This window comes from Hippocampus zosterae, chromosome 7 (assembly GCF_025434085.1).
Source record: "Hippocampus zosterae strain Florida chromosome 7, ASM2543408v3, whole genome shotgun sequence".
NCBI classification, from domain to species: Eukaryota; Metazoa; Chordata; class Actinopteri; order Syngnathiformes; family Syngnathidae; genus Hippocampus; species Hippocampus zosterae.
The window spans coordinates 13538038-13551381 of record NC_067457.1 but is presented as its reverse complement, the minus strand read 5'-3'; the positions used below and the strand labels follow the sequence as shown (position 1 = coordinate 13551381).

Here is a 13344-nt window from a genome sequence, read left to right as displayed (position 1 = left end):
TCCGGTTTTGGTTTCTAAGAACCCCTGAAAATAAATTCGACAAAGACACGCCTACGAAGCTCAGTTCAAACTAAAAGCCACCGGTTATGCTTTTGGCATGCGTGCCCATCTCACAGCAGCGGTGAAAAACCAAGTCAAGCAAATTAACTCCGAGCTTGCCGTTATTCCCGGAGGCTTGACTAAAGAACTCCAACCGCTGGACATTGGCATCAACCGGGCGTTCAAAGTAAAGTTGCGAACGGCATGGGAACAATGGATGATCAATGGCAAACACAACTTTACAAAGAGTGAGAGGCAGCGCTGGGCGAGTTACGCCACAATACGCAACAACGAGAGGGAACGCGGCGTTTTTGATGGATTACGGTACTTGCACAATTGTTCAATTCTTTCTACACACACACGCGCTGCCACCATGTTTCGCTCTGTTCTTTACTTTCAAATGTGGGAAAGCTTCACACGAGAGAAATGTTGACTTTGCTGTTGCTGCTCCTTCTTTCCGCTCGGCAATGCATAGCAACTCACACTAGCATGTGATGCGTTCAATGACAACTGGGATGTGCAGTCCTCTGCTTCTGATACAGAGGATGAGGACTTTGATGGATTTCTGAGTGATGATTGATCGAAAAACGTGAGAACATTGTACGATGGCTAAATAAAATACACCTGAACTCAGTTCTGCTTTCGTTGCCTTTTTAAAAACATGTTTTTAGCTCTTATCTGTATGTCTTGGCATGCTACCGTATGCTTCAAGCTAACGTGTTAGCGTGCGTGCATGCATGCCGTATGTTTAAGCTGGCGTATGTTTTACCACTGTAAAACTGCGCCCATTGGTACAGTGCGGTCTGTCTATGTGTAAAATAAAGAAATGTCATTCATTAATGTGACTGCGCCCAACCGTACGGTGCGTCGAATAGTCGTGAAAATACGGTAAGCTTTCCCTGCCAGCATCTTACACTCTGCATTTATGTGTTGGATCGTCTCAGGTGCCTCTTTCCACAACCTACACCTTGGGTCTTGTCTGGTGTGGTATATCTGGGCCTCAATGGCTCTGGTGCTCAGGGTCTTCTCCTGAGCAACCAGGGATGAGTGCCTCTGTGCTGTCCTTCAGGTGCTGCTCTCTCTAGCCACTGATAGGACTTCTTGAGATCAGCCACTTCAGTTATGGTCCGGTGGTACATCCCGTGTAGGGGCTTCCCCTCCCATGATGGTCCTTCTTCCAGCAGCTCATCCTCTGTTCCCCATTGTCTGAGACAATCTCTGAGGACGTCGTCCATTGGAGCGTTTTCCTTGATATATTCATGGAGCTTGGATGTTTCATCCTGGACAGTGGCTCTCACATTCACTAGTCCCCAGCCTCCTTCCTTACAGCTTGCGTACAGTCTCAGGGCGCTGGATTTGGGATGGATCAGGGTTTCTATGTCCCTTTCGCTCTTGGCATACAGCTTTATGTCATTCATGTAGAGGAGGTGACTGATTGTAGCTCCATTTCTGAGGTGGTATCCATATCCTGTCTTGGCAATTAATTGGCTTAGGGGGTTCAGTCCTATGCAGCACAGCAGTGGGGAGAGTGAATCCCCTTGTTATATGCCACATTTGATGGACACTTGGGTGAGTGGCTTCCCATTGCCTTCAAATGTGGTTTTCCACATCCTCATCGCGTTTGCAACAAAGGCTCTTAGGGTCCTGTTCACCTGATACAACTCCAAGCTTTCAGTGATCCATGTATGTGGCATCGAGTCATCGGCTTTCTTGTAATCAATCCAGGCTGTGCACAGGTTTATGTCGGGACCTGCAATCTTGTGCCACTGTTCTGTCAACCAGTAGCTGATGTTTGGCTCCTCTGGTATCTCTACCAATGCCCTTCTGTGCTTCGCTCCTGTATTGATCCACGTGTCGACTTACCTGAGCCGCAATGATGCCTGACATGAGCTTCCATGTTGTGGAGAGACAGGTTATTGGCCGATAGTTGGATTGGACTGCACCCTTTGAGGGATCCTTCATGATCAGGATTGTTCGCCCTTTGGAGTAACGGTGTGATTGGCAAAGCTAACTAACTCGTATCCACTCAAGTGTAAACACATTCTTCTTATGAATTATTGCATTTATAATGATTGTTTGAAATTCAGTTCCTACAGAAAACGGGTTAGCTTGAACTCACCAAAGTGATGGCCGCATCATCCTCAGCACCATTGTATCGAAATGTGATGCGATGCTTCTCCATTTCAGCAAAATATTCTTTTGCCTCTTTGCTTGTACTTGTACCCAAACCTGAAACATACATTTAATACGATCATAAGGAAATAACAATAGTCAAGACAACTATAAATTTTCACATAGATTATCATTTTTGCTGTACGATCTAAAATGACAGCATAAATAGCAAACCTTTGTAGTACTTTACATGCCAGGTTTTATAGTTTTCTGTACGTTTCTTCCACTCGTTAAACTCTGGAATGCTGTAAAAGGCCAGTTCTTGCTTATTCTTCGTAACCTGCAGAAAATACAATTGGGCCATCACCAATGTTAACCATAGTAACATTTTATTTTCCAAAAATAGATGATTTTGTTTGTTGTTTTTGTCAAAAGTTAACTGGCTTCACAGGATTTTTCGAGAATGGTTTCACGGTTTTCAACTACCGTATTTTCCAGACTATAAGGCGCCATTAAAAGTCTTAAATTTTCTCCAAAATGGACAGGACGCCTTATGGTGCGGAGCGTCCTTTGTATGCGCCGAGTTCCAAAATCTGACTGACAGCCGACACGCTGTTTATATAGAGAAAAGGCGGAGGTGACTGTGGCCAGGCATGCGGGAAAGAAGTCAGCCAATCAGGGAAGGGCGGGCGTGTATATATACATATATGGAGAGGGAGAGAGAGAGAGAGAGAGAGAGAGAGAGAGAGAGAGAGAGAGAGAGAGAGCCACGCGCTGCCACCATGTTTCGCTCTGTTCTTTACTTTCAAATGTGGGAAAGCTTCACACGAGAGAAATGTTGACTTTGCTGTTGCTGCTCCTTCTTTCCGCTCGGCAATGTGTAGCAACTCACACTAGCATGTGATGCGTTCAATGACAACTGGGATGTGCAGTCCTCTGCTTCTGATACAGAGGATGAGGACTTTGACGGATTTCTGGGTGATGATTGATCGAAAAACGTGAGAACATTGTACGATGGCTAAATAAAATACACCCGAACTCAGTTCTGCTTTCGTTGCCTTTTTAAAAACGTGTTTTTAGCTTGTATCTGTATGTCTTGGCATGCTACCGTATGCTTCAAGTTAACATGTTAGCGTGCGTGCATGCATTCCGTATGTTTAAGCTGGTGTATGTTTTACCACTGTAAAACTGCGCCCATTGGTACAGTGCGGTCTATCTATGTGTAAAATACAGAAAAGTCACCCATTAATGAGACTGCGCCCAACCGTACGGTGCGTCGAATAGTCGTGAAAATACGGTAAATTGACGTGTCAAGTGTTAACTTTATGCTATTCTGAGAATTGATTGCAAAATTACGTCGTTGGATAGCAAACAGTTTACGGTGTACCCCGCCTCCTGGACAAAGACAGCTGGGAGAGGCTCCAGCATGCCCGTGACCCTTGAGAACATAATTGTAAATAAATAAACGGCATTTTGCAAGGAACCAATCGAAGTTTTGATTGATCATACTAAAGTAATTCCGGTGGAAGTATACAGTACATAACAATCATTGCTCTTGCCTCTGTTAAATCCAGGTTTCACATATTCATATTTATTCACTTAATATTTTTAATTTCTACTTTGGACCTAGGCATGATATCAGCTACAGAAATCCACATCCAAAGAGATTCCATTCTCATAAGCCACCTACTTTGATTTGTATTCGTTTGGAAATCAATCAAACTATATTTACAACTCGCACCCCCTACAGAACTTCGGCCATGTTGCGGAGGGGGGCGGCAAATGCATTGAGTCTATGAAAATCCACGAACCCGCTGGTGGACTCGGAGGTAAGGGATGCAATCAATCTGAAAGAGTTCTATCAGGCCTATTTGGCCTCTGGGAGGCAAAAACTCAAGCATCAAGACGTGAGACTGTGGGGACAATACTTCAAAGAACTCCTCAATTCTGCTGACAGGCCTGCCTTTGAGGAAGGAGATTCTGGGGGGTGAGAGGGGGGCTCTTTTATCTCTAGGATGAAGTCAAGGTGGTTAAAAAGCTCCTCATTAGCAAAGCTCCATGGTGGTTGAGATCTGCCCATAGTTCCTAAAGACTCTGGATGTTGTGGAGCCGGTGTTTGTTGACACGGCTCAACAACATCATGTGGACATTGGCGACAGTAGTTCTGGATTGGCAGACCGGAATGTTGGTCTCCCTTTTCAAGAACGCGGACTGGAGGGTGTATTCTAACTATAAAGGGATCCCAGTTTTCGCCCCTCTGGCTGGGTCTGTGGGGAGGTTGAATCTCATATTCAGGAGGAGCAGTATGGTTTTCGTTCCGGCAGTGGAACAGTAGATCAGCTAGCTCTCTAACAGGATCACAAAGGGTGCATGGGATTTCACCCAACCAGTCCACATGTGTTTTGTGGACGTGAAGGAGGCGTTTGACCGCGTATCCCTTGGTATCTGGTGGGGGGGTAATCCAGGAGTATGAGGTAAAAAATGCCCTACTTTGGACTGTTCGATTCCTATACTACAAGGGTTAGCGTTAGGTCTGTATTGCTGGCAGTAAGGCGTTTCCAGTGTGCTCAAGATATATATTTTTAATGTGTACATAAGAATGGTTTGTAATATTAATGCAATTTCAGTCCCAATAGACACGTTGAGACAACAATGACAGGTCCTACTGTATGCCTTACTTTGACAATAGGTGTGATAAATTCCTCCAGGAATGTGTGTTTCAACAAGGATGGCCAGTTGTGATGAAAGAAGTTGATGAGTAGACCTTTTATATGGGACCCATCTTGATCCTAGGACAGACAAGAAATAGGACAACTTTCAACTACAGTATGTGCTTGAATTGAACATGATAAAAGGCAGTAGTACAGACTACATCCATTCGTTAGGCCACCTGGTCTGTCATGATCATGATCTTGCCATAGCGCAGACTCCTCAGGGACTCTGGGTCTTCATAACTCTTCTTGTATTGTAGTCCAACAATTTTGATGATGTTATTGATTTCAGCGTTTTCCATTATCTGTTGGTTAAAAAAATCACAATACAAAGTAAATATTAAATGTTAATTAATTGATTCAGATAAATAAACATAAATAAAAGCAGGACGAGTTTGCAGCGGCCACTACTCAGGCCCTAAAAATAAAAACAATAGAGACCTCACAGCGGTCGCTGCTCGGTCCTTAATAATGATTAAGACAAAAAACAATAGGTACCTCGCAGGGGTACTGGCCCTCATAATCATGTAAGAATTTCTTCCATAATCACCCATCCCCACGAATAAGTGAATTTGAGTTGGTTCCTCTGCATACAGTAAACTCACAGAGTTTTTCGCAATTCTGAATTTAGGCAGTTAGAATTATTCTTACCATACAAGGGTCTTCTCATCAAGTGCCATCTTCCATAAATGTTTAATATTCACGGTCTACATACCAACATACAGTACTTGTTTAAGGTGAAATGGATTCAATTAAATGTATACCTGTTTGTGCGTTGCTTCACGGACATTTAGGATCTTTCCTCTCAGTGGAAATACACCATAGCGATCACGACCGATGACTCCGAGTCCAGAAACAGCAAGAGATTTTGCTGAATCGCCCTCAGTGAGGATAAGAGTGCATTCTGAGGAGTGTTTCCCGCCTTGAATATGGGTAGGCAAAAAAAAAAAAAAAAAAAGAAGCATATCAAGAAATGTATTGTTGAAATACCATTTACTCTGTTGAGTTGACATTGGCAGAGTTGCCAACCTGTCAAATTTCCACATAATAAATCGTGGATTCAGTCTTTGTTATTTTCACGGATTTGTTTCATCAACCTTGTAACGGCGGACTGGTTACATTTAAATATGTCCTCCATTTGTCCTGAGAGAAATTAATCAAGTAGAGGAGTGGATATGGGTGATCAACTTGGAAAAGAAAAAACAAGGCGTTCCGATAGTTTTACGTTAATGTGAATCACCCAGAAAAAGTATTGACCAGTTAGGCGATTGCTCACTATGCTGATGTTTGGATAGGACATCTTAGAAGGATTGTTAAAAGCCGACAGAAGTAAACATCCTTGGATCAGTTCTTGACAAAACGCCAGGCAAAAACCCCTTCTGAGAGAGAACGTGAACTAAAGAGGGCAAAAAATTATGAGGACACAATTAAAAGTTAAATGATGATCATTTTTAATTCTTTATTCTGCTAATCTAATTGTAACATGTATTTGTTACACATGTTGATGCATTTTTATACTTTAGGAAACATTAATGTCTGAATTTGTTTTTTGGGGGAAGGCTTTGAACGGATTAGGGATTACATGGAAAACGTATCTCTATTGACAAAATTTTCATGTTAAGAAATTTCTTCCAGAACCAATTACATGAACTGGATGAGAATAAGCGTCGAGTTAGCGCGTTGATCTCACAGTGCTGAGGTACCGGGTTCGATTCCAGCAGCGGCCTTCCTGTCTGGAGTTTGCATGTTCTCCCCGTGCCTGCGTGGGCTTTCTACGGGTACACCCGTTTCCTACCGCACTCAAAAAGCATGCTGATTGAACATTCTAAATTGTCCCTAGTGTGAGTGTGAGCGTAGAAGGTTGCTCGTCTATGTGTGCCCTGCGATTGGCTGGCAACCGGTTCAGGGTGTACTTCGCTTACTGCCCGAAGACAGCGGGGATAGGCTCCAGCACCCCCCGCAACCCTTGTAAGGATAAAGCGGTTCGGAGAATGAATGGAGGTAAAAAGCATGGAAAGCAGCATGCCTCTGAAATTTGGAGATGGATAAATTGTGAACTCTACAAGAAAAGGCGAGTCCTGCAAAGGTAGGAACAACAAACTCCTCAATTGAAACATCAGGAGTTACATCAGACATTCCCTGACTGCTAAGTAAAGCTTTCTTAAAGAGACAAAGAGCATTCCTCGACATTTAACACGTTGAAACCACAGTTAGTTATAAGTTACATCCTCAGGACACTACTGTAAGGATATAACAAATTGATAATCCCAAAAGTAATGCATCCATCTGTCCCTTCATTTTCTAATCTGCTAATCATCACAAGAGTCGCGGGCGTGCTGGAGCCGATGACGGCTGTCTTTGGGCTGCCAGAAACACAGCTGGGAACTGGGATAGGCGCCCGAGCGTAGTCAGATCAGATCATGGATGGATGGTGCTAACTTTTTGGAGTCATTAAATATTCACCATTAAATTTCACCCAAAAAGGGGTTATTTCCATAACTGCACCAAATTAGAAAGCTCAACTTCTAAATTTCATCAGATATTGCGCAACCCAAATGCAAATTTTGAAGAAAAAAAAAATCTGTTCATGGTTCGACCATTGGTTTACTTTGAGAAAATGTAAAATATGGCAGATATTCAGAATTGAGATGTGAAAATTAAACATCTCTGATGAACACATTAGATTAGAATTGCCGATTCATCAACCAACAACAGTTGATAAGGAAATGTTGATGCCGATTATGATTAAGAGTTCCCAACATTAAACAAGTCTGCAGTTGAAACACACCAGCATCATTGGCATCGTCCAGTTTGGGGATGCCTTTAATCTTGCTGTGCTTCACAGATGAGCACTTTTTATTCAGCTGTGTCTGAGCTTTGAACTTCACCCAGTTGAGTATACTCTCGACAATCCCACAATTGATTGCCTAAAGATGACAAAGAGAGAACATAAACTCAATGATATGTATATTGTATGGATAGATGTAAGACACATAGAGCAAATCATCACTGCACTTACACCCTTGATAAACTTGTCAGACAGAAGACATTTGGAACCAAAGCTTTTTGTCTGGAGGGTCATGTTTTCCTTTGTCTGGGAGTCGAAGCTTGGATTCTCAATTAGTGCATTCACAAAAACCCAAAGGTGGTTTTTAACCTGCAGCATTCATGAAAGAAAGATATGTCCCTTTAAGTTAGTAACATGAGTAAGATATTTTTTTCTTAAAAAATCATGTATCACTCTACCTGGAAAGGTTTGACAGACACTCCTGCCTTGTTTTTTTTCTTCACTACTTCAATAAGTTTGGACACTACTTGATCAACCACATAGTCGACGTGCCTACCACCCTGGGGAAAACAAAAAACAAAAACAAGAGTTACAAACACCTTTCAAGTGTTAAATTATGGACCGGCTACTTGAATAACGGATGGAGCCACAAATTTTCATTAGCGGTACCGCAGGGACACAGACGAACGACAATTTCCACCGCGTGAATGAGAAAAAACAAAACAAAAAACATACAATTTTTTTTAAGCATTTTGAAAAACAACTTCACTACAGAGTCTTTTAATTTACTTCTTTCCTTTGTTTTTGTATATCTGTAAATCTGTTTAATTGTTGGCAATATATGTTCTTTTCGTAATTTTTTCAGAGACTTGTGTTCTCTGCGTTTCGAAAATGCGAAGCTCTTCTGTTGTACATACTTTTAGATACTGTGTTTTCGGCTATGTGAAGCACATTGAGTTAACTTGTGTATGAAATTTCCCATATAAATGAAAGTTAACGTATAGTGTATCCACAGTTACCGGTGCTAATCCAGTATCGCTATACACACCTTGGTCGTGGCGATGCTGTTGACAAAGCTGTTTTGTTGGAATCCTTTCTCACTCATTGTGAGACACACTTCCCATCGTTCATTTACAGTCTCATGCACCACTTTCAGGGCTACACCTGTCTCATCCAATTTGTCTTTCACATAAAGATCCACATAGCTGCGGAAGCCATTAACCTTGAGAGAGGTAAAACAGGTACATGATGTTTAATAGCCGTAACTTTGTTATACAGTGTACCACAATCGCGAATTAGTGGCATTGATTTTCATTAAAAGAACAGTATAAAAGCATTGGTAAATGAGCTTTCAGTTGTATAGTGCTTTTCTATGTAAAGTATTTTAACACTTTCCTTAATCACCTACTCATGACACAGCATTATGGACAAACCAGGGGTTTATTGTGCGGCGAAAGGACACTTCGACATGGTCACAATGACCGGGGATCGAAGCCCCAGCCGACCACTCTACCACTGAGCATTGCTCTAATTTGATTTTCCAATAAAAATGTCTGAAAGAAGTTGCTGTCGAATTCATCCAGGCCTGTGGGGGAAGCAGCTCTTCATTGATGAAGATCTGCAGATTGTGAATAGCCAATACATTAATCCCTCATTTTTCACGGTAATTGGAAGCGAAAAGTGAAAAACCCCCCCACAAAGTAGGATTTGGACCCACTACCTCCTAGGTATTTTTGTGTTTATATGTGGATGTAATGTTTGCATCCAGTTAAATGCGAACCGTAATTTAACGGCTGTTCCACAGTATGTTAACACGTCTGTTGGTGAAGGTCTGAGAATACAGGCAGTTGACAACAGAGCAGTTGCCTGTACGTACATGCGGGAATAGGTGGATGGGAAGAGCCGCTGTACACAATGTCGTTGTCAGTCTGATCATTGATGTTATTGCGAGCAAAAAACATCATAGGTACCAGCCTATTTAATATCCAGGGTATTCCAAAAGTCTTGGGCACATTTGAAGTCACCATATAGAGATGGCATGGTAAATTCATAACGGGTGGATTATGCTTTAAGCTGAAGGCACGAATAACAGAAGCCGTTGCAACCATTGACAATGCAATGCTGGGACGCGTTTGGCAAGAATTTGACTATTGGCTTAATGTGTGTCGTGTGACCAATGGTGAACATCTCTGAACATCCCATGTAAAAATTGAGATTACAAGCTTTCCGAATTTACCAGATGCGTTTTCTATCCTTAATTGTTTCCAAGATATTCAATGTCAAAATGTCCCCGAGACTTTTGGAACACCCTGTCTGTAAACAGTATTTATACCTGACATATTTCAGATGAAAGATGATGAAAGTAAACATACTGACTTAAATCTTTGATTATAAAACCTTATACAGTAATTAACATCCATCAACACTGCCTTTTGAGAAAGGCGAAGAGGCTTGTGTTGGTGGCGTTGAAAGTGGCTCTCACTTGACTCGTAGACTTTTCTTCTGCTGGAGGTGCTGACGGGATAGCTGAGGGTTTTAAATTGGAGATAAACATGGTGATGCGTAGCTTTATGGTGTTCATCTTATTAGTTTACACAGGTTTAAGGTTTCCTTTTTATCAGACAATGGTCTTCTTTAGGTGAAGAAAAAAAGTCTTACAGAGCTGACAGTTTTGACTGTCACTTCAGTATTCGCTTGATCTATGCCAATCAGATCACGGGATCCGGGAACCATGTTGCGCCTTGTTTGAGCGAGGACGTACAAAGCCTCTGAATCAATATGGGCGGTGATGTGGCTGTATTTTTTTTTTCATTTTTGTTTTTAATTTTGGAAAAACACACTGAAGCCGCACAACATGAAGCGTGAAGTGGCGAGGGATCACTGTATTAACATCTATTTCCTCACAGTGGTAGATGGAATGGGGACAATGAACAGGGAGAAAGGACCAATTTTGGATGTTTTATATCAACCATGGATGAAAATTCAACATTTTGCAACCATGCCTCCTACCTTTTAGAATTTATTCACATACCCACCCATCAGCAGCTTCTATAAACTGGAAAATATCACAGAAAATAATCCCTGACATAAAATGCACTTTAATTTGATTATGACCGATACTTACAGGTATTTTTTTCCCGTTCAGAGTGACTTTGACACCTTTGCAGGAACCGGCAACATCATATGCTCTGCGTGTTAGAAGAGCTACTGTATCCGTATCCAGTTTCTCCATTTTAAACTTGGATAGGTCTGGCTGGAAAGTCACACAAGTGAAATCCTCTCCATCGAAGAACTTGATCTTGGCCTCTGAAGTCTTGCTCATGTTGTTCTGCCAAGTCTGTGTGGAGCACAGAACGTGTGGCGACGAAGTGGATAGCAATGTTTTTTTTTAATATAATAAGAGGCTTTCCTTCATGTGCAAAAGCAACTCTAAATTAATATCAGTTTCTGGATATGAAGAATATTTCCCACCTGCTTGAAACTGTGTCTGTACTCCTTGCAGGCAGTTTCCACAGTGAATTTGGTACTGAAAATATTGCAAAGTTTGGCACCGTAGCCATTTCTCCCACCTGGGAACAAACACACAGAAAATTACATCCAATTAAACCATTTATTGTTTTTTAGTCCCGTATTCAGTTCAGAAGCTCTTTCAACACAGTTAGTTATTATGAATACAGAGTATATTCATCTCTATTAAAATGAAATGCATCAGTCTGAGGCGGCATGCTGATCGACTGGTTCGCACATGTGCCTCACAGTGCAGAGGTGTAGGGTTCGATTCCGGCTCCGGCCTTCCTGTGTGTAGTTTGCATGTTCTCCCAATGCTTGCATGAGTTTTCTCTGGGTACTCTGGCTTCCTCCCACATTCCAAAAACTAGCATGGCAGGTTAAAGAAAACACTCTAAATCAGGGGTGGGCAAAGTTTTTGGCTCGGGGGCCACATTGATTCCTGAATTTGACAGGTGGGCCGGGTCAGCACAAGATATGGTACATATAAAAAATTGTACACGTCGACAGTCCATACCAAACATCAACAGAACAAAAGCATTGAAGTATTAACATACTTTTTAAAAATGAGAACAGTGAAACAACTAAGGTGTACAGTATGTCCTGTATGAACGTCCAAGTATGTTAACAACATACATATACGGCATGACAAGCAGCAAAGTGCAACAATATATTTCCCAAAAACTGTTTATGACACAAAAACTGCAGCATACAGTAGAGGTATATGAACAAAATACAACAAAGTTAGGACTATTTGCTACAAAATGAGAAAAATAAGAGACCTGGTGGCTTTTATTTCCAGTCACTCACTGTCTCTAACTTTACCTCCCCTCAATCACCACACATGACAGCATTGATGTCGTGCAACGAACATTTGAAGCCAGCCACAGGACGCTTCGACATCCTCGATGCACATAGTTAACGCTATGGAGCTCGCCTTTTCTCTTATTGGCGGTCCAGTTTACGGAACGTTTTTTGCACGATAACAGTCCAGTCAGATTCCAGGAAACGTTCATTTACTCGACTGTCTGTCGAGCCGCAAGCAATTCAATCCGAGCATGGAAATTGCCAGAATCGGACTGAGCAAGAATCGCTTCCTTGTTTTTCAAAGTCTCGTTCATTTGAGTCTTTCCGACTCCAAGTGTCTCCTAAATGTTTCGTACTTTGTAACCCGCTTTGTTTAATCAGATACATATCACTTTCTCTTCCGCGGTCATTACTGTTCCTCTTCGTTGACATGCCATGATCTACAGGACGTAAATATCAATGAATGAAATTAGAAAACTCACTGCAATCAGGAGTCACTTGCATGTCGCCATTTTGGATCCAATGATGAATCCAATGAAATAGCGGCACAGACACACTTATTCCGTCGTATCGAGCAGGAGTTGCTTGAGTAGGCGCTACTGCGAGCCTCCATATGGCTTCCGGAACTTTCGTTGTTGTGAATCGATTATTCATGTAACATAGCAGTAGAAAGTTTAATGCATATGTTTTTTTGTTTTGTTTTTACTGGGTTCAGGGATTTCCGTTTAACAGAGGTCCGCAGATGGTAGATAAGATTTCTCCTATCTCTCTCCCTCTCTCTTCATGTCCCCCACCCTCCCTGTGCTCTGCAACTACAAGTAACTGCGCCACCTGGCGTTGAAATGTCTGTCATTACAAGTCCAAATGAAATGAATGCAATCGTTCACATTGAACCTTAATTGTATAACAACCCTCGGCGGGCCGGATTAAAAAGACCAATGGGCCGGATCTGGCCCGCGGGCCGTGGTTTGTTCCACCACTGCTCTAAATTGTCCCTAGGTGTGAGTGTGTGCCCTGCGATTGGCTGGCAACCGGTTCAGGGTGGCCCCCACCTACCACTGACCTGGCCCGCCTGTCAAATTTTAGAAATCAATGTGGCCCCTGAGCCAAAAAGTTTGCCCACCCCTGGCGCTAGATCCAACTCCACAACCCCGCCCATGCTCCCCCCCCCAATTTCTTCCACTTGTTTTACAGCATGATCCTGGCTGATCCCTTAACACACGCTACCAACTGCTGGAGAGATTTTAAATGACTTACAATGCAGACAAGACTGATCCTGAGAGACTGTGTCACACCCTTCTGCACACCATGTCGCCCAAAAAATAAACAAATAAATAAATAAAGATATTTAAATACGTCATGGGTGGGCAGTCATAGTGG

General features: G+C 42.2%; 1 protein-coding gene across 1 annotated transcript in view; it reads right to left on the bottom strand.

The window, feature by feature from the left end:
• Window positions 1–13344, bottom strand: part of top2b (DNA topoisomerase II beta) — a 67952-nt gene that overhangs the window by 43571 nt on the left and 11037 nt on the right. Inside the window, exons 6-16 of the mRNA XM_052070970.1 lie at window positions 11122–11219; window positions 10775–10987; window positions 8699–8872; window positions 8109–8210; window positions 7882–8019; window positions 7651–7789; window positions 5627–5784; window positions 5042–5167; window positions 4830–4940; window positions 2386–2491; window positions 2159–2268 (exon numbers count right to left, since the gene is read on the bottom strand). Coding sequence (XP_051926930.1) covers window positions 2159–2268; window positions 2386–2491; window positions 4830–4940; window positions 5042–5167; window positions 5627–5784; window positions 7651–7789; window positions 7882–8019; window positions 8109–8210; window positions 8699–8872; window positions 10775–10987; window positions 11122–11219 — 1475 coding nt within the window. The remainder of the gene's footprint in view (window positions 1–2158; window positions 2269–2385; window positions 2492–4829; window positions 4941–5041; window positions 5168–5626; window positions 5785–7650; window positions 7790–7881; window positions 8020–8108; window positions 8211–8698; window positions 8873–10774; window positions 10988–11121; window positions 11220–13344) is intronic.